The sequence below is a fragment of the Myotis yumanensis genome, unplaced genomic scaffold (assembly GCF_028538775.1).
Source record: "Myotis yumanensis isolate MYYU_CA2020_CCGP unplaced genomic scaffold, mMyoYum1.0.hap1 SCAF_10, whole genome shotgun sequence".
In the NCBI taxonomy this organism is placed as follows: domain Eukaryota; kingdom Metazoa; phylum Chordata; class Mammalia; order Chiroptera; family Vespertilionidae; genus Myotis; species Myotis yumanensis.
This window is the reverse complement of record NW_027223761.1, coordinates 17477594-17496905: the sequence shown is the minus strand read 5'-3', so window position 1 is coordinate 17496905 and position 19312 is coordinate 17477594. Positions and strand designations below refer to the sequence as shown.

Below are 19312 nucleotides of genomic sequence, written 5' to 3'. Positions count from 1 at the left end.
AGACTGTGCAAGCTCCCAGCTGTTTCTTCTGCTATCCCCAGCAAACAGACACAATAGCATTCACAACTTTTAGCACATTGGAATTTTATGTAAAAATTCAGGCAATGAAGTGTTCCTTAAGTCATGTTATTTTCTCTATCTCTCTGGTCACACATCTTTGGTTATATCTTGAGGGTTTTGATTATATGTTGAGTTGAAGTGAAACCATAATTTTCTGATAAAAATTTTTTTAGAAACATCTTATGTCCCTACCCCCTAGGGAATAAAATTCCTGAGGGAATCTTAATTACAAAATATCTTTTTCTATATCTCTTTCTATCGGGTGTAGAAGGCATCATTAAATACCTTGTTGATTCTCCCTGAAGAGTAGGATAAATGTTTCTTTCTGCTGATTGAGAGATCAGGCATGGACATTATGAAATCATGTCCATATATTTGAGTTTGCTGTGTTGTAAATAGATTTCTTTTAATTTGTTCTCTTGTTGAGTTTAACTTATATAGTCCAAAAGAGGGGCAGGCTCCACTTTATTATTAAGATTTACTAGGTCTGCAATATTACAGAAGATTTGCACTGTTTAAACCTTTAAAGGAATGCAGACAAGACAACATAATTAAAACTGTGCCATCGGTAAATCAGAATGAAAAGGTCATCTGTAAATCTACCAATGAAGGAAAATAAATGGTGAGACCACTAGATGTATATGGATAGTCAAAAAATATACACATAAGATAATAAGTCATCCATTCCTCATCCTTTCAAAGATTATTCTCTATGGAAACAGCAAAGACAATGATTTCTGCCCCCAGTACTGAATTTTGACTAATTTGAAGCCTCCTGTCTCCATACTTCTAATATGTTAGAAGAAATCCCAGTTTCTCTGTAGTCCAAAAGTGAAGATGGTTGTTCTATTTCAATAGATCAAATTGTTTCTTAGTGCCAGAACATTGCTTAAAAGTTTAGAAAATTCAGAGAAATTTTAGTCTTCTGCAAAATGAGAATTCTTTGAAAATGATCTCCATGATACACATTAACTTCTTAGAGAGTTTTAGAGCCTTTTTTTCAGGGAGCAGTCCCCATCCTGTTCTCGTTGCCACATCCAGCAAGTACATGGTGGTTTTATGGTGAGAACTATGGTCTCTTTAATTTAGGTGTGATCCCCTCCCTAAGAGCTATTCTCATTTAGGGAAGAAATAAAGGGGACAAATACAGTATGCACAGTCCATCAGCTGGGACTGAACACATTGCCCAAGGATTTAAGAAGACAAAAATGAAGGCATGGGTGCTAATGGGCTGTGTAAGTGATAGTGCATCATCATTCATTATGAGTTTTTTCTGGAGTATGTGGATTGAACCTGATCTCTATTGGATCAGAGTGGTGGTTTTTATTTTTTATTACTTTTATTTTTATTTTTTTAAATATATTTTATTGATTTTTTACAGAGAGGAAGGGAGAGAGACAGAGAGCTAGAAACATCGATGAGAGAGAAACATCGATCAGCTGCCTCCTGCACATCTCCCACTGGGGATGTGCCCGCAACCCAGGTACATGCCCTTGACCGGAATCGAACCTGGGACCCTCCAGTCCACAGGCTGACGCTCTATCCACTGAGCCAAACCGGTTTCGGCCAGAGTGGTTTTTTTTTTAATTTTTGTGGTATTGTGGGCCCCTTTGAGAACCTGATACAAATCATGTGTATGTGGTTTTGGGGTTTTTTTGTCGTTTTTTCCCCCCTCATTCTGTTTCTGGAGGTTTGTAGATCTCCTGAGACCCGTGGATTAAAGGGATCCATGATAGAGAAACCAAATCAGATGCTTGTGGGAATGGACAACAGGTTGAATAAAGGATCTAGAAACAAGAATACCAATTGTTCATAATGAACAGTGATTGCATTTGAATGGAGCAAATGTTTTCAGCAGGCTGATTAGGTGAAGATTATAGTTTTCTATGATACAAAAGAAGATCAAGGTCATGGAGATCCATAAGCTCATGGACAGGTCCTCTTGTTAGATTTATTATGGACATCATTGAAAGAGTATGTACACTGAACTGATAAGGACTGCTTCATCAGTCATTCGGTCATCTGCAACAGTAAAGACCAGTTTGGAGGGGAGTAGATAACTGGGCTCGATGGATGTGTAGCTTGGGAGAGGTTGATCTAGACATGGATCTGTTGTGGCTGATAAAGTGTGACACTAAGAAATACCCTGAAATAGTGAGATTTTATATTTAAAATAGTTGTTTGAAATAGAAATTGGGTATCCAGATGGAAATAGAAATGGCAGGCATCCACCCACACACTCACCGCAGTCGATTACAGAGCTGCTTGAGTTGAGCTTAGTTCCCTGCTCTACTTCTGTTCTCTGCTGTGCTGCATTCTGTCGCCAAGCACTTGAGCTTGGCTCAGAACTCAATGAGCATTACTGTCTTCTGGTCCAGGGCTTTAGCTGTGTTGTATTGTATTGTGCTGTCATAAGCCTTATGTTTCTGTTGTGTTGGCTTGGGTTCTTGTCTTCAACGTTCTTCTCTCTGGGGGCCTCTGCACTCTCGCTTTGCTGTGCTGTAGAGTTATCCCAGATGCAGAACCAGCCCTCACTCTCACTCTTGTTCTGTTTTTTGGTGTAATGTCTAGCTTTATTTGCAGCTCCTTCAGCAGACTGCCTCCTCTGGGAACCTCAACACCCTGAGCAGCCTCCATCCAATGGGAGGTAAGTGTCTCACTGCTGTGGAGGAGCAGCAGCAGCCAGGCCATCAGACCCAGCTAACAGCAGTCTGAGAGTTTGCACCGTTTGTGCAGAAAAAACTATTTTCCACTCACGTAAACCTGACCTAAAATGAACGTCACAGGATTCAACTGCCTTGTCTCTAGAAGGTGACTCTATTAGTCAATTATGCCAGATTGTTCTGGAGTTGTCTACTGCTCCCCACTACTTTTAAGCGTCTGTTGAGGAAGAAGATAAAAAAGAGTTGTTAACACCAGCTGACTACCTGAGGCCATTTTAATCAGGAGAAAGTTGCAGGAACCCTTTATTTCCACAATAAAGTGACTTTTCCAGTGACTGAAGAAAAGCCTAAGAAATACTTTCATTCAAATAGCTTACCCTGAAGTTGCTAGAATCCAGGCAGTTAATTTGCCTCTGTGTCTTATACATTTATTTCATAGGTGAATCACCTTTTGTTGCGGTTAACGTGCATGGAAAACTTAATTGACAAATACCGGAGTTTATAACAAAATAGAGCTCCATAGACAAACCCGAGGCAGGTTCCATCAGAATACTTAGTGGGGGTGGGGGACAGGAGCTGCCCCTCCCCTTTGGCTGTGGGATAAGGCTAGGCAAGTGCATTTGAAAGTGGGGTGGTCTTAGGTGAACTGCATTTATATGAAAAATTTTGATAGTGGTTCACTTTGTCCCAAGGACTGAGAAAGTTGCTAGATTGTAAATCTGTGTTGTTTTTATTCTCATTAATTCTTCCCTCCACCCTTCTGCCTTTCCATCATCTAAATGGTTTGCAACACATTGTCAGTGCAGTTCAAGTTTCTTCTCCTTTTAATTATTGCCCAGGTTCTACTTGGAAGTTTTTCCCTCTGTTTTTTTCTTTCTTCTGATGATTAATCTGTTATTCAAGCGGTGGTGTGGTTTTTTTTATTCTTTGTCCTCTTGCTGTTCTCACATGTATTCTCCCCTGTCGTTCCTTCCTTTCTGGGTCTCTGCTACATTTTCTGCTTATTCACCTCCATTTCAAAGAGCACATCCCCTGTGAAGTCTGAGTGGGAGCTCAGATGCAGTCCCATTCGATGCCACAGGTGTGGGCATTGTTGTCCTCTTGGACACCTGAGCCCATAGTAGACCACTGACCAACCCCCTTTCCTGGATTCCTGATTGCCCATCCTTTTGTTACTAGTAATACTCATTTGTGGTGGTATGCTATTGGATTAGATACCTCTTCTCTGAGGAAATGGTATCAAGTTTCTTAATGAGTTGAAGGATATCTGAATCTTTTTGGAGCCCTGTAATGTTGCTTATAAGGCTTATCTAGAATATTTCCTCTTTGGAACTAGCCTTCCATTGGTGTGAGCTGTTGTTCCAGGAGCAGATAAGGAGGCACTCTTATCTGCTTGCTGATCTCTTGCTTTGGATGTTGCAGGGTTAAATGCAATGCAGTTACAGAATTTGGCTGCCCTAGCTGCTGCCGCTAGTGCTGCTCAGAGCACACCGAGTGGTACCAACGCTCTCACTACATCCAGCAGTCCCCTCAGCGTACTCACCAGTTCAGGTAAGCATGTAGCAGGGGCCAGTAGGCCCTTGTGTGCCTTGGGCAGAATCCTAAGAGAGGGGTACGTCATTCTGAGAGCAGTTAATACCCATTTCCAAAGGGGACAGATGATTAACAACAAATTTTCAAATGCCACCTTCAAACTTGAGACACATCTGATAATTTTTAATTTCTTGTAATCATTGTTTTTATGTCCAGCAGGAACAGTTATTAAAATTAGTAACTGAAAACTTTTTTCTAAAAGAATACTTAAGTAGTACCATTCTTGGGCTTTGGTTCCTGCTCAGAAGGCAAGTGTTGGCTTGAGTTTAAGTCGTGGATTTCTTGTCGCAGGGTCTTCACCGAGCTCCAGCAGTAGCAACTCTGTCAACCCCATCGCCTCCCTTGGAGCCTTGCAGACATTAGCTGGAGCAACAGCAGGCCTCAATGTCAGCTCGTTGGCAGGTGAGAGGCAGCCCATGGATGTCATCAGGCCTGCCTTTGTGCAGGTAGCACATTATAAACAACCCTGGTAAGGGTACTGTTAGAATGATTGAGTAGCCCAGTGAACCAAAAAATAATTATGAGTTGCCCTTGCTGGGGTGGCTCAGTTAGTTAGGCATCATCTGTGCATCAAAAGGTTGCAGGTTCGATCCTCTGTCAGGGTTGTGGGCTTAATCCCTGGTAATGGGCATGCAGGAGGCAGCTGATCAATGTATTGCTCACATCTGTGAGGATCGAGCCCACAACCCAGGCATGTGCCCCCGACCAGAATCGAACCCAGGACCCTTGAGTCCACAGGCCAGCGCTCTGTCCATTGAGCCAAACCAGCTAGGTCAACTCTCTCAAAATCTTTTAAAAATAATCATGAGTTAAATCCCACCTCTACCACTAACCAGCTATAACTTTTGACCACCTTTCCAAAGTCATTTTCTTTTCTTTTTTTAAAAAAATTATGTTTATTGATTTCAGAGAGGTGGGGGGCAGAGAGAGAGAGAGAGAGAGAGAGAGAGAGAGAGAGAGAGATAGAGAGAAACATCAATGATGAGAGAGAAACATTGATTGGCTGCCTCCTGCACTCCCCATACTGGGGATTGAGCCCACAACCTGGGCATGTGCCCAGGAAACCTCTTGGTGCATGGGTTGATGCTCAACCACTGAACCATACCAGCCAGGCTTCAAGGTCATTTTCTTATCTATGACATGGGGAGAGGATACTTTGGGGGTTATTAAGAAGTCAGATGAGAACACAGGTAAAGTGTGAGCACATTGCTCAGTACAGAGTCTGGCATGTAGAATATCCTATGTAATAAAAGCCCAGCGACCAAACGGCGGAACAACCAGTCGACCAGTCACTATGACACACACTGACCACCAGGGGACAGACGCTCAATGCAGGAGCTGCCCCCTGGTGGTCAGTGCGCTACCACAGTGGGAGTGCCTCTTGGCTGACCGGGATGAGCGGTTGCTCCTGCTGCAAACCCCGGGTCGATGGGTAGGAACCCGGGCTGCAATCATGGCCTTCTCGCCCCAGGCGCCGCCTCACTCCCTGCTGTGGCCTCCTCCTCCTCCTCACTCCCTGCCGCCTTCTCCAGACGCCCGCAGACTACACAGCACCGCCACTGCTGTGGGACTGAGGCCTACTCCGCCGCCTCTCAGTGCTATTGTCCCTGGGCCTGGCCCCGACCAGGTCCCATGGGAAGGCGAGTGCTCCAGCTCCACGGAAGATGCCAGACCAGGGAGCAGCGGCTCAGAGAGTGGGTCCACAGCCGCTCAGCTGACCGAGATGAGCAGCCCTCCCACAGCGGGCCGATCCCCACACAGGCCATGCCCCCACCAGTGCACGAATCCCATGCACCAGGCCTCTAGTACTCCATAATGTTACTGCTATTGCTAATGATAGAGTTTACCTACATCTTTTCATAGAGCACATGTGTCCCCTTTTGTACCCAATCCTGGGACTCCTGTTTACCAGGTTCCAGCTCTGTGTGAGAAAGTGGCAGGAAAGCTAGAGAAAATGAGGCAAGTCGTGTAAAAGGTGTCACTTCTTGCACAGATTGGAAGAAGGTAATGGGGAGAGCCACATCTGGGTGTGGCATTTTTTAATGTCCCCATTAGCAATGAGCTCTGGTGAGTGTCCTGAAGTCTGACCACTCATGGATATTCCGCCTCAGGGTGAAACTAGGAGCAAGATGAAAGGGAGGACTTTGGAATTTTTCTTTGGCATCAGTTGAGTCTTTCCAATACTGTTAATTCTGTTGTCTCCCCCAACCAAGGAATGGCTGCTTTAAATGGTGGCCTTGGCAGCAGTGGCCTTTCCAATGGCACTGGGAGCACCATGGAGGCCCTCACGCAGGCCTACTCGGGGATCCAGCAGTATGCCGCCGCGGCGCTCCCCACTCTGTACAACCAGAATCTGTTGACACAGCAGAGTATTGGTGCTGCTGGAAGCCAGAAGGAAGGTGAGTGCAAAGGGAGGCTGGGGTCGGGCGGGGTGGTTTCTCCATCTGCACCAGAACTGAACGGCAGGCGAAGGCTCAGAGTCCTTCAGGTGGTCCGACCACCCCTTTTCTTTGATGGTGTCGAAGATGGGCTGAGAAACTCCTAAGTGTGACCTGCTTCTGGAATGTTTTCTGGATGTGGCTCAGATCAGAACCTCTGTGCACCCTTCTGGGTTAGGGTTGCCATTTTAGATGAAGAAATACACCTTACTGTGTCCGACACATTTGGCAATTAGGAAGCCTTCCCTGTGGGTTATAAATCTGTCAAAGGGTATCTGCTGGGTAGGTGTTCCTTTTAGCTTTAGCATTTGGTGTTTTCCTCACTTTGTGATCTGTGCTTTTCCTAAGTGAGGACAGACTGAACGCTGATGGGACAGAGCGTTAGGGCCCATGTGTTGATGCAGTGGGAAGTATGTGTTCTGATGGTATTAAGTTCAGGAGAGGCTTTCTAGGCAGTAAGGGGCCTGAAGGTGGTTTATATGACCTGAAAGCCCTGCTGACACCTCTCTGCTTATATTTGTGTTATAAGCAGGAGCTGGCAAGGTTGAAGCACTAATGTGGGAAAAAGATAAGTATTCTCTTTTGCCATAGCAGCATCCTCTCCCGCTCTAAATCAGGCACTTATGTGCCCTAGAATGTGATAATAGGGGAACTGGTGGAACTATGCAGGCAGACAATAAACCAGTAAGAACACAGGGTATTCCAAATGATGGATGGGAAAGGGGATGGGGAGTGCCGGGAACACAGCATTTTATATGGAATGTTCAGAGGCGTTCTCTCTAAGTTGCCATTTAAGCAGAGGAAGACAGAGTGATGGGGACAGAGGAACAGCAAGTGCAAAGGCCCTGAGGCAGCAAGATTCTTTAATGTGTTTGACAACATCAGGGAGGCCAGAGTGGCTAGAGAATTGACTGCACTGTGGTTGTAATGAAACTCTTTTTTGGTTAGAAAATCGTTGAGTAGTTGAAAGAGGAAAGCATATTCTATTTTTGAGCTCAGTGTTAATCATAGTTTAAAAAGTAATTTCTTTTTACTGAAGCACAAGTGACATAAGGTAAAATTCACCTTTTTTGTAAGATAGCTCTATGAGCTTTGATGAATGCATACAGTCATGTAACCACCATCACACTAGAACATTCTATCACCCCCAGAAATTTCCTTTTGTCTCTTTGTAGTCATTTCCTGCCCCCCACTTGCTGCCTCAATGTATTTGCCCATCCCTGCAGTTTCTAGGCACAATTTTGAAACCTGTTGTGTTTATAATTTTTTTCGTCCTCCTTTTCTGTATTTTTCTACAAGCATCTAGTCTCTGGTTTTATGCTCCACACGCAAGTCTGCCTATTTTATTGTCTCTGCACGCCTTCCTCCTTCAAGGTCAAATTCTCACATCCCTCAGTAAGACACAGAGCATAGCTAAACATGAGGGAAGGGACCTGTTTCAGTGAATGCCCTTCAGTTCCCCTCTTAGTATTTGAAGAATCTGTTTAGTTCTCCAAATGAATGAATGAATCTGTTTGTTGGGGTTCGGATGGTTTTATTGGGTGGGGGAGGGGAGGGTAAGCATGCTTCACATGGATATCTTTTTAATCAGTGGATGTCTTTAAGGTCCAGAGGGAGCCAACCTGTTCATCTACCACCTGCCCCAGGAATTTGGAGATCAGGACCTGCTGCAAATGTTTATGCCCTTTGGGAATGTTGTGTCTGCCAAGGTTTTTATAGATAAGCAGACAAACCTGAGCAAGTGTTTTGGTATGTTGGTTTCTCTTCTGGTGTGTGTGTGTGTGTGTGTGTGTGTGTGTGTGTTGGGGGCTGATAAGTACTTTTACCACTGAAAAAGGGAAGGGGCTGATAGCAGAAACCTGGGATGGAGTTTGGGTTATTGTTATCTCAGCCTTCAGCAGATTACGTGACCTCTTTTTGAGCCTGTTTCCCTCCCAGTCTCCTCCCCCCCCCCTCCCCCCCCAACTTCTGTAATGGGCTCAATGATTTCTGCCCACACTGTCTCTCCAGAGGATAGGATAAAGCAATGTATGGAAAATGGCTTGACCAAAATACTTAAAAGTAGCATGTCGTTGTCAAAGTAGTACTGTTTAGGAACCTAATTTAAGTTTATGTAATATAATTTCCAGAATTCTTTTTCCTGCTGAGGAAAATTGGGATTTGAGGCTAAGCTCATAAGGTATCTCTCTTGCATAAGGAGGACTGAGAATGTCTTTGCCTGGTTATGTCCCTCACCTAGGTTTCTGCTTGGACACACAGGTTTTGTAAGTTACGACAATCCTGTTTCTGCTCAAGCTGCCATCCAGTCCATGAACGGCTTTCAGATTGGCATGAAGCGGCTTAAAGTGCAGCTCAAACGTTCGAAGAATGACAGCAAGCCCTACTGAGCGTGCTCCCCTCTGAGACTGGAGTGAGGGTCTTCTGGTAAGTTGGGGAGGAGCACCCTTAATGATTCGAAGCCCTAAGGCTGTGTGTTGACAGCCCTGGACCCTGATCCCTGCCACTCTCGCAGGCACAGCTTGCCCTGAAGACTCGGCTACTGCCTTCTGTGGGAGTTTCGCTTCGTACAGAGGACAAGTTTGTGCTTTGGTTTCCAGTGTTTTACTTTGGAGTTTAGGTGCCATATTCTGAGTTTCTTTTTTCTTTATTTAAAGTTTGCTGTGTTTGTAACCAGTATATGTTGAGAAGGACCAACATCAAACCACCCTGGGGGAGGAGAGGGAATGGAGAAACATTAAAGAAGATCAGAACTTGTCCAGAACTACCCTGAGAGAGGACTGAGTGAAACCAAAAACTGACCCCCAGAATCTCCCTGAGTTTGAGAGTGGATGAAATGAGAGCTGCCGTCCAAGAGCTGGGGATGGGAGGGTGGAGCTGATGGGGTTGGCTTTGAGGAGAGAGAGGGACTTGATGTCCACTGCCCTGCAGGTGTCAGCGGGAACTCTCCTATAGCTGCTTCTATGGAAGCACTGAGATTTTGTCCAGGGTTTCTGCCCCTCTTTCCCAAGAAGGGGCTAACAATTCTCTGGAAATAAAATACCCATTAAATTAGCCTGACGTATGCAAAAAGCAGGGAGACACCACCCCTTACCAGCTGTTCCAGCCGGCCACTGGTGTTGGGTTGGCCTTGCCAGGCTTGGGGGCTGTTAGAAAGAAGCAGCCGCTCAGGTCAGTTTTAGTTTATTTCAACAGATCATTAGACCAGGGCCCATTTCTTACAGAATGTCTAGGGAGACACACTGGTTTCCTTCTTTGTAGTTGACCACAGCAAGGAGTGTCATTTCATCCCAAGCCACCGTTTTATCATGAGGGCAGAACCAAGAGGGGCTTACAGTACCTGGCTGAGGGGGCACTTCTCCTGAGCAGAGTGATCAAAAGCCATCTAGTTGGGGCAGAGGAGCCTGCTTCTTGGTGCACCTGCATCAGAAGGTCCCTTGGAGCCAGAGTACTTCATTTGCCAGAGGTCAGCCAGCACTTGGTACTTAAAAGGACTAAGAAATGCATGCTTGCCTCCTTGGTTGAGGTGTCTCAGATGTAGTATTTTCATCAAGGCAGTCCCGTCTTCTAACCACTCCAGCCCTGTCTTCTTCTCTTGGGGACAGAGGAGACAACAGGACGTTTACAGCCTCCATATGGATTTAGTGTTTATTTACCTCAGTATTATCATGTTCATTTTTGTCCACGTGCTTATAGTTAGCTCCCTGCTGCCTCCCACGGTCTTACTCCAGCTCTTGCCTGTGATCTCCCCAGCCTCCGGGCTCTGCCTCTGCTCCAAGAAATGCTGGGGGTGGAGAGCCAGGAAGGACATGCTGTTGGGAAGTGCACTTGGGCCCAGGCAGCCCTGTTAGGATATGACTTTTAGTCCAGGCCAGTGACTGGGTCCCTGAGATCTTAAATTTAACAAACATCAGTCCTGACCCCTAGCAGCAGAGATGAGATCAAAGGGTTGGTTTGCTAATAAGTTGGGTGGGGACTCTCTCCTTGTCATGCTGTCCATTTGGGTCACAGACAGGGATTGACCATCTTGCTGTTGTACAGATATTTGGTTATCCCACTGAAGCTGGGACAGCTGTTCCCTTCTCATAATGATAACTTGGGTCTGTTGTCCTCTAAGAAACGTGAACATACTTCTTAAGCTGAACCACGTAAACTTGAATTCTGCGCACTGGGTGAAATGTGTCCTGTGTTTCAAGGATAAAACTGTTCCAAAGGCTTCCAGGGTCATGATGGGATTTTTTAAATAAATGCAAAAAATAAAAATGAAAAAAGAAAAAAGAAAAAAAAAATGCTAGGTTGGGGAGGCGCTGTTCTGAATCCCAACCGGCCGGAATTAAGAATGTTGTTTCTATTTTTATAGAAGTTTTATACAGCTCCGGGGTGGAGAATATTTATTACCTAAATTATATCTCTGGAAAAGGCCAGGATTTTGTAGAATCCAGAATGTGATTGTTATACACACAGGGTGCTGTGTATGATTGAAACTACTGACTTTCTGTAGCCTGTTTGCAGCCCAGCTAATCTGCCAGAGGGGGAAGGAATTAATGCTGTGAATTGGCGGAGGAGGGAGCTGTGCTCTCCAGGGTGCTGTGGTGCTGTGATCACTAACCTTCTGTTCTGTCTTCCTCCTTGGCCATCGTGGGGTTTTCCAAATCCCAGAAGCCCACTCCGTTCCCACTTTTTCCCCTCTCTCCCTCCTCCCCCATTTCACCATTATTGCCCACAGATTTGTCCTGGGCTCTTGAGACCGTCAGAAACCCCTTTCCAAACGACATGAAGGCAAAGGTGTGATCAGCCTGCCTTTGATACCGCACCCTGAGGTTCCTGACCTGCTTGTGGGTGTTCTTTTCTAAAAGGAGCATTTGCCCCAGCAGAGTCCTGGGCTGCTGCGGAGGCCAGCGGGTGAGACTGGGCACTTCTGTCCGTTCTCTTCTCTCCTGCCCAGTGAGTTAGCGCAGCAGCACTGCCCTCGAGCACAGTTTTCTCCCCAGGCCAAAGATGGTTTTGTGCAGAAGCTGCTCCCCTACAAGTCTCCCGGTGTGAAAGGGTTCAGCTCAGAGAGTGGAGACTCGCAGTCAAGTCTTATGCAATCTTTTGCTGTTGTGTGGGGGTTTCACTTACATAAATGTGTTTTATCCTGTAGTAGTTTTTGTTTTCTACTTGGGTTTCATCATGAAATTGATTTGCCTTGAATACATCCACACTGTTCCCTGGGTCCCACATGAGTGACCAGGGCCTGCGTGGAAGCTAAGAGCTTGGATTTCTGGGAACAAAGGGCCATCCCTATAGGATTGAGGAGAAATCCTGGCCCCCTCCCCTAAAGAATTCTCCCACCCCAGGCTTCTTTCTCCCTGGGTCTTGAACAGGGAGCTGGAGAGGCCAAGGCTCTACACCACCAGAGATCTCAGACGTGTTTGGATGCTTCGGGGGAAATCCAAGCCTTAGTTTCCCTCTGTCTCTGGCAATTGGATGTTTTCTTGGTGTCCTCCATGTCCTTTTTGACTTTTCCCTGTGTCCATTGTTAGCATGTGCAAAAGTTCCCTGTCATTGCCCAGCCCCTGCCCCGCCCGCCTCCTCATTTCAGGGCTGTACACAGTGAGTGTTCCTGTTCTCTCTCTCTTTGTTTGGATGTATTGCTCTGTGTAACTCAGTGGGTCTCCCTCTTTCTGGTTTGTTTTTTTTCTAGATTCCTGCCGTTTGTTCATCGTTGTGCCTAAAGCATGTCGATGTGGCGTCAAGTACATCGTCCAAATCCCTGTCTCTTCAGCTTCTCTGATGCTTGAACTCTCACCTTTGACCTTGTGTTTGACCTTTGATGCTGATGTGTATTTTTATTATGTTTGTTTCTTTTCTTTGTTTTTTCTTTTTTCTTTCCTTTTTTTTTCTTTTGTGCTGCCAAATTGGTTTTGCTAGAACGACTGCTGAAGGGGAAATATTTAAACTTGCATTTGAATATAAAAAAATCTATTTTTCTAGAACTTCATAAGATAACCACTTGATTTTGTGATTCCAATTCTTTGTAATTGTCTTCAGAGCAGCCCTACTAGCACATACCGCGTAGTGTTTGTATTTCTGTGAACACACAGCCAGTCTGTTTCTAGGCTTTGTTTCTGTGTGCTTAGTTTTAAAGACAACTTTGAAGTAAACAATGAAATAAAAGATGTCACTGAAACCTTTGAGGCTCCTGAGCACATTTTGCTGATACAGTTTGTGGGGCTTGAGGAGACCGCATGTGTTTATTTTTGTTTTTCTGAGTTCTCACTGCAGAAAACACCTGAACCCCTTTCCTTTTTGACAGCAGGCTGCAGCCAGCCAGCCCTTTTCCTTTTGGGGCTCTTCCTGCAGCCACCTGCAGGGGGCCTTCAGATCCCCCGGCCCCTCCCCGGCTGCTGTCCCTACCCATGCTTGTTCCTATAGTCTCCACAGCAAAATGTGATGCTTTGATATTTTTTTGGTTTTTGTTTTTGTATTGTTTTTGTGCTTTTGTTTGGAATTTTTTCCTTTCCTACTAAGATTATGCCCAGAAAAAACAAGTTTTGCATGTTTCCTGCTGTTTCTTCACACCTTCTTATATATCACCTTCACCTCTCTGTTTTCTATAGTTTGTGCAAAAACTGACCGATTTAAAAGGGTTTCAAAGAAGCTGTTTTAAGTTGTTGTGGGGTTGATTATTTTTTTCAAGATTGTATTGTTTTATTTGAAGTGGCAACTTTCTCCTCTATTGCCCTTAGAGCGTCTGCCTGTGCACTGAGACTGTCACCTCCTGTGGCCTCCAGGCCTCAGCAGGGCCTCCAGGAGGCTGGCTGCTCTGCTCAGAGATGGGTTAGGAGGGTGCCTGAGAGGCACGGGAACAGAGGTAGAATCCAGAAGGTGGCTGCAGGTGGGCAGGAGGCTTAGCGCATTAGGGGTAGTGAGCATCTCTCAGCCCAGAGGAAGGAGGGTGCTCGTGACCACTCGGAGGCGGCCATCTGTGCACTAAGCGGCAGTACACCTGCCAGCGCTTTTCCTAGGTGACAAGCACAATACTACAGTCTTCACACTGTTTACAGCCCTGGCCACCAGCCACCCCACACTGGCTCTTCACCGCAGCTCTGCTCTTGCTTATTAGCTAGTGAGATGGGGTAAGGGCAGGGATTTGTTTTTTAAAATTGGGTGAAGAGCCAAATAGCTACTGTCCCTGGGTGCCAGGCAAACCAGCTCCTTGGTTCCCTGAAGGGAACTTGCCCTCTTCTCTGTGGCACCGTCAGCCTCAGGGTCTTAGGGGCTTGAGTAAGAATGTGAATGGCAGCGGAAGAGCCAGGGGAGATGAGGGGTCACAGGGTGATCTGTGGAGGTGAGAGGTCGCAGAGAGAGAGTTTGTGATAGACCCACCCAGAGAAGAACTGAGCTGCGGGTGGGCGGGAGAGCTGGGTAGCAGGAGTGCCCGGGGAAGGGTGGAGAGGGAGGGGTAGCCGAGGGCCGGGGAGGGGTGGGGAAGGTAGAAGCACTGTTAGCATCATCCATGCTGAGGTTGATGAAGGAAGGGATCCCAGCAGAATTTCTGGTCTGGGACCCAGCGGGTTGCCTAGTATTATGCTTGAGGCCATTCTTACTAGAAGGAAAGGGCGGCCCCGTGGAGGCCCAGTGTATGGCAGACTGCTGAATTTCCTGGAAGGGGCGAGTGGATGGAAGGAGGCCAGGAACCCCAGCCTGAGCAAACTGCCGTGCACCCTACAGTCTGACTGCACAGAGCCGCCTCTGTTGGCAGAAGGCACTGAGGCTCCCCTTCCTGTGTATTCAGAATCCGTGTTTGCCAATATATTTTGCTTTTAATTCCAAGAGGAGCTCTGGGAAAACCTGTGGATAAAACCAAATGCCAAACGTTGGACGTTTCCTTTTCTTTTTCTCTCTGATTGTTTTAATTGTTCTGTGGTGGTTTTAATGGATTTGAGACCCTGGAGCGGCAGCTGCCTTTCTGATTTCCAGCTGCTTTTTGTGAATAATTTAAAAAGAAAAAAAAAAGAATCTTTACATTTTGGAGACAAACCTGTGTGAGTTTTTTATTGGTACAAACGTTGTATTTAACACTAGGGGTTTTGTACAGTTTTTTGCCTTTTCTACTAGAAAACAATGTAAAGTGATTTCACAATGTGAAGAGAAAAAATTGCCACTATGACCAAACGCACAGTCTGTTCTGCAGCAACAACGGGATTCAATCAACTCAAAGTCGTGATTCAGCCGTAGAAATGCTTTTCCTTTACCTTGTTTGAGCTTTTCCTTTCTTCCCTGTTTTGATTTGCAAAAGAAAATGTCTTTTTTGTGTGAACTTGTGTTGTACTATGTAGAAAATTATGGATTTTACTTTAATGGTTTAAAAAAAAAGGCAAGAAGAGCCATTGTCGCTTTTCTGACCTGATCACAGTTTGTGTAGTGGATTAAAAAAGAAAAAAAATTGTTAAAAGTTTGGAGCAAGGGAGTATGTGTTTAAAAGAAATCTCCTTTTTTTGTGTGTTTTTCCTTTTTTCCCAATGGGGAACCTAAATCTGTTTTAATTGCACAGACACACGGACAAAAAGTCATTTTGTATCTGCCAAGTGTGGTACCTTCCTTTGTTTATTTGCTATTAAACTGTTTGAGAAGAACTGGTGTTGTCTTCAGAGTTATTGATTGTTGGGGTGGGTGGTGGGTTTGGGGGGTTGTTGGCATTCCTGGGGAGGTGTTGGGTGCCCTGATAAGGTTTCATTTTGATGTACCTGTATGTGACCAAACCCACCAAAGGCTCCTGAAAGGAGGTAATTTGCCCAGAAAACTGCCTTCTCCATCACCTTCTCTTCTTTTGCAACATTCCTGCTGATATGGAAGTACCTTAAAATTTTTTGGGCATCCTTAATTTTTATGCTTTTTCTATTCCCACTAGCGCTGCCACACTGAACAACTTGCCCACCCCTCTGAGTGCAAGTCCCTTCCCTGGGCTGTGGAGTCCTGTGCCCTGGGAAGCGGCCGGCCAGTGTGGAGTTCAGAGCATGCAGTTCTTCCTCTAGGCCAGCGGTTCTCAACCTGGGGGTCGAACGACCCTTTGACGGGTCGCCTAAGACCATCGGAAAACACAACTATAATTACATATTGTTTTTGTGATTAATCACTATGCTTTAATTATGTTCAATTTGTAACAATGAAAATACATCCTGCATATCAGATATTTACATTACGATTCATAACAGTAGCAAAATTACAGTTATGAAGTAGCAACGAAAATAATTTTCTGGTTGGGGGTCACCACAACATGAGGAACTGTACTAAAGGGTCTGGGCATTAGGAAGGTTGAGAACCACTACTCTAGGCTTTAACTGCTGCAGCCCAAAGTGGGTCAGCTCCTTTCCCCTCATTCTGACCTCAGAGCAAGGTCACAGGAGGGCATTTCTATTTGTTTATTCTATTTTTTTATTTTTAAAATAGATTTTTATTGATTTCAGAGAGAAAGGGAGAGGGAGAGAGAGAGAGAGCAACATCAGTGATGAGAGGGAATTATTGATTGGCTGCCTCCTGCATGCTCCCTACTGGGGATGGAGCCTACAACACATCCAGGACCCTTCAGTCCGCATGCCGACGCTCTATCCACTGAGCCAAACCGGCAATGGCTACTCTTCATTAATTTTAGATCTCTCTCCAAGTGAGGCCCCACACCTGCGCCTCCTAAGTCCTTGAATGACAAGTTCAGCCACAGGGCCGGGAGGCTCAGGTCCTCTGACTGAAGTGTACCTTACCTGCTCCTTCACTGCCACCCTCACTCCCCCGGGAGGCCAGGCTTTGTGCTTGCCTCAGGCATGCAACCCACACCTGGCCTGTCAGAGGCTTGTCGGGCAGCTTTCCCAGTGGGTGGCACTGAAGACTAGCCTATGAAATGTTCTGTGGAAGTGAGGATTCTGAATACTAATGAACTTGGGGAAATAGCCTTTTCAATTGTATTTATCAAAAATGTGTTTAACTGCAAATCTGAACTTTGTATTAATAGACAGTAATTATTCTAGCCAACGTTCATTGACCACAGTCGAAGTACTGTGGGAAACGCTGGATACACATTGTATGTTTTAGGCTTTTTCCCCCCAAAGAAGATCCTTTACTGAGTTCTATTTAAAACATTACCATCCGCCAAAACTGGTTTGGCTCAGTGGATAGAGCGTCGGCCTGCGGACTGAAGGGTCCCAGGTTCGATTCCGGTCAGGGGCATGTACCTGGGTTGCGGGCACATCCCCAGTGGGAGATGTGCAGGAGGCAGCTGGTCGGTGTTTCTCTCTTATCAATGTTTCTAACTCTCTGTCTCTCTTCTCCCTTCCTCTCTGTGGAAAATCAATAAAATATTTAAAAAAATAAATAAATAAAAAATAAAACGTTACCATCCTTGATTCAAATAAACTTCAACTTAGTTGACTGGTGATGGCCGAGCTAGGTAAAGGCTTCACAGTGGTAAAAATACTCCTCACGTGTTGCAGTCTTTGTAACATCACTGGGAGGGAGCTGCTGTTCTCATCCCCATTTTGCAGATGAGCAAACTGAGGTTAGAAGAAGTTGGGCTGCCTGCTTGGTATTTGGCAGCACTGAGAACCAAACCAGGTTTGCCCAGTCCATGCTGCTCAGTGGTTGAGCATCAAACTATGAACCAGGGTATCGTGGGCTCAATCCCCAGTAGGGGGTGTGCAGGAGGCAACTAATCAATGATTCTCATCATTAATGTTTCTCTCTCTTCTCCCTTCCTCTCTGACATCAATAAAAAGTGTGTGTGTGTGTATTTAAAAACCAGGTCTGCCTGGCTCCCAAGCCCTTTCTTGTAACCACTACTGAAGAGAAGTCGAAAGCCAATGAATATGCTCTAGTGAACCTGTGCCATCACACCGCACGGGCTCACACACTGTCCTCCAGGCTCTAGTGAAAGGAACTTGGGCCCCTAAACTCCTGTGGCAAATCATTACAGCTTCACCCTCCTTAGAGCAGCTGTCTTGGTGTTTAGGGGGGTTCATTGGTAGCCCTGTTCCCAAATAGTTGGTCAGTGTGCTCCTGTGAGGCCATTTCCTGAGGACTGGAACGTCAGTCCTACCACATGTTTCTTTCCTAGATCTAGTACCACCTAAACTACGTACCTAATGTTTGTCTTAATTTTTTTTATTATGGTAAAAAACATATAAATTGTTCTCCTTTAACTATTTTTAAGTGGACAATTCAGCGCATTCATGATGTCATACAACCCACCTAATGTGTTTTTTTGTTTGGGTTTTTTTATTTTTACATTTTTGATTGATTTTTAGAGAAGGGAGAGAGAAACATTGTTTAGCTGCCTCCTGCATGCTCCATACTGCAGATTGAGCCCACAACCCGGGCATGTGTCTTGGCTGGGAGTTGAATCGGCAGCCTTCTGATGCCCGGGACGATGTCCAGCCAGCTGAGTCGTACCAGCCAGGGTGTCACCACTAACTTTTTTTTAATGTATTTTATTGATTTTTTTTACAGAGAGGAAGGGAGAGGGATAGAGAGTTAGAAACATGGATAAGAGAGAAACATCAATCAGCTGCCTCCTGCACACCCCCTACTGGGGATGTGCCCTTGACTGGAATCGAACCTGGGACCCTTTAGTCCACAGGCCGACGCTCTATCCACTGAGCCAAACCAGTTAGGGCCACCACTAATGTTTTAAAGCCACTTGAAGTGCACCTTTTTCAACTTGAACTCATTCTGACCATCAGTATTTGTAAAATCTCCTAATTCTGTGTCTTAAAATACACACTAAGCTGCATAGCCACCTATATGTAACGTGTTCGCTGCATGCCGTTGCAGGTCTGTTTCACACTGGGAAGTTGGGCCAGGATGGAGCATCAGGGGCTTTCTCATGGACTTCGTTCCCGAGCTGTGTCCTCTGTAATTAGAGGGAGATTGAACTTGAAGATTCCTTTTAAAATTGAAGAACAATTGACTTCCAAAATTATCTTAGTTTCAGGTGTACTACATAGTGACTCGGTATTAAATACATTACGGAGTGATCACAGTAAGTCTGTTACCTCCTGTCACCATGCAGAAGCTATTACAGTATATTGACTGTTCTCAAGGCTGCTCATTACATCCCCAACTAGCGCTGATTTTTCTCTGACTCAAGATCAAGGTGATCTAGATCTAAGTCTTTGCCTTAGAACTCCTGATACGGAGCTTGGTAGAAAAACAGAATGTTAAGTACAGCTTGAATATCTTCCAATTTAACAGCATACTTAAAGGTTGTTGTTTCTCTTTAAAATTCACAAAAAGGACTGCGCTAAAAATACTGTTTTTAAGCCTTTAAAATTTAGACTTGTGCATCTTTATAACTGGGTTTTAAACTGTATTCCTTTTTTTAAAAAATATATTTTATTGATTTTTTACAGAGAGGAGGGGAGAGGGATAGAGAGTTAGAAACATCAATGAGAGAGAAACATCGATCAGCTGCCTCCTGCACACTCCCTACTGAGGATGTGCCCACAACCAAGGTACATGCCCTTGACTGGAATCAAACCTGGGACCCTTCAGTCCGCAGGCTGACGCTCTATCCACTGAGCCAAACCA

General features: G+C 45.3%; 1 protein-coding gene across 8 annotated transcripts in view; it reads left to right on the top strand.

Moving 5' to 3' along the window:
* The window catches only part of CELF1 (CUGBP Elav-like family member 1), an 87804-nt gene extending 68622 nt beyond the window's left edge, over positions 1 to 19182 (top strand). For 4 of the 8 annotated variants that reach the window (XM_070427997.1, XM_070427998.1, XM_070427991.1 and 1 more), the window contains 6 exons: positions 2632 to 2707; positions 4146 to 4274; positions 4608 to 4718; positions 6530 to 6715; positions 8360 to 8503; positions 9014 to 14188. In XM_070427997.1, coding sequence (XP_070284098.1) covers positions 2632 to 2707; positions 4146 to 4274; positions 4608 to 4718; positions 6530 to 6715; positions 8360 to 8503; positions 9014 to 9141 — 774 coding nt within the window. In that variant the 3' untranslated portion in view covers positions 9142 to 14188. Of the gene's footprint in view, positions 1 to 2631; positions 2708 to 4145; positions 4275 to 4607; positions 4719 to 6529; positions 6716 to 8359; positions 8504 to 9013; positions 14189 to 18556 lie in introns of those variants that run through there. The other 4 variants (XM_070427995.1, XM_070427994.1, XM_070427993.1 and 1 more) reach the window with 4 other exon arrangements.
* Positions 19183 to 19312: the final 130 nt, after the last annotated feature.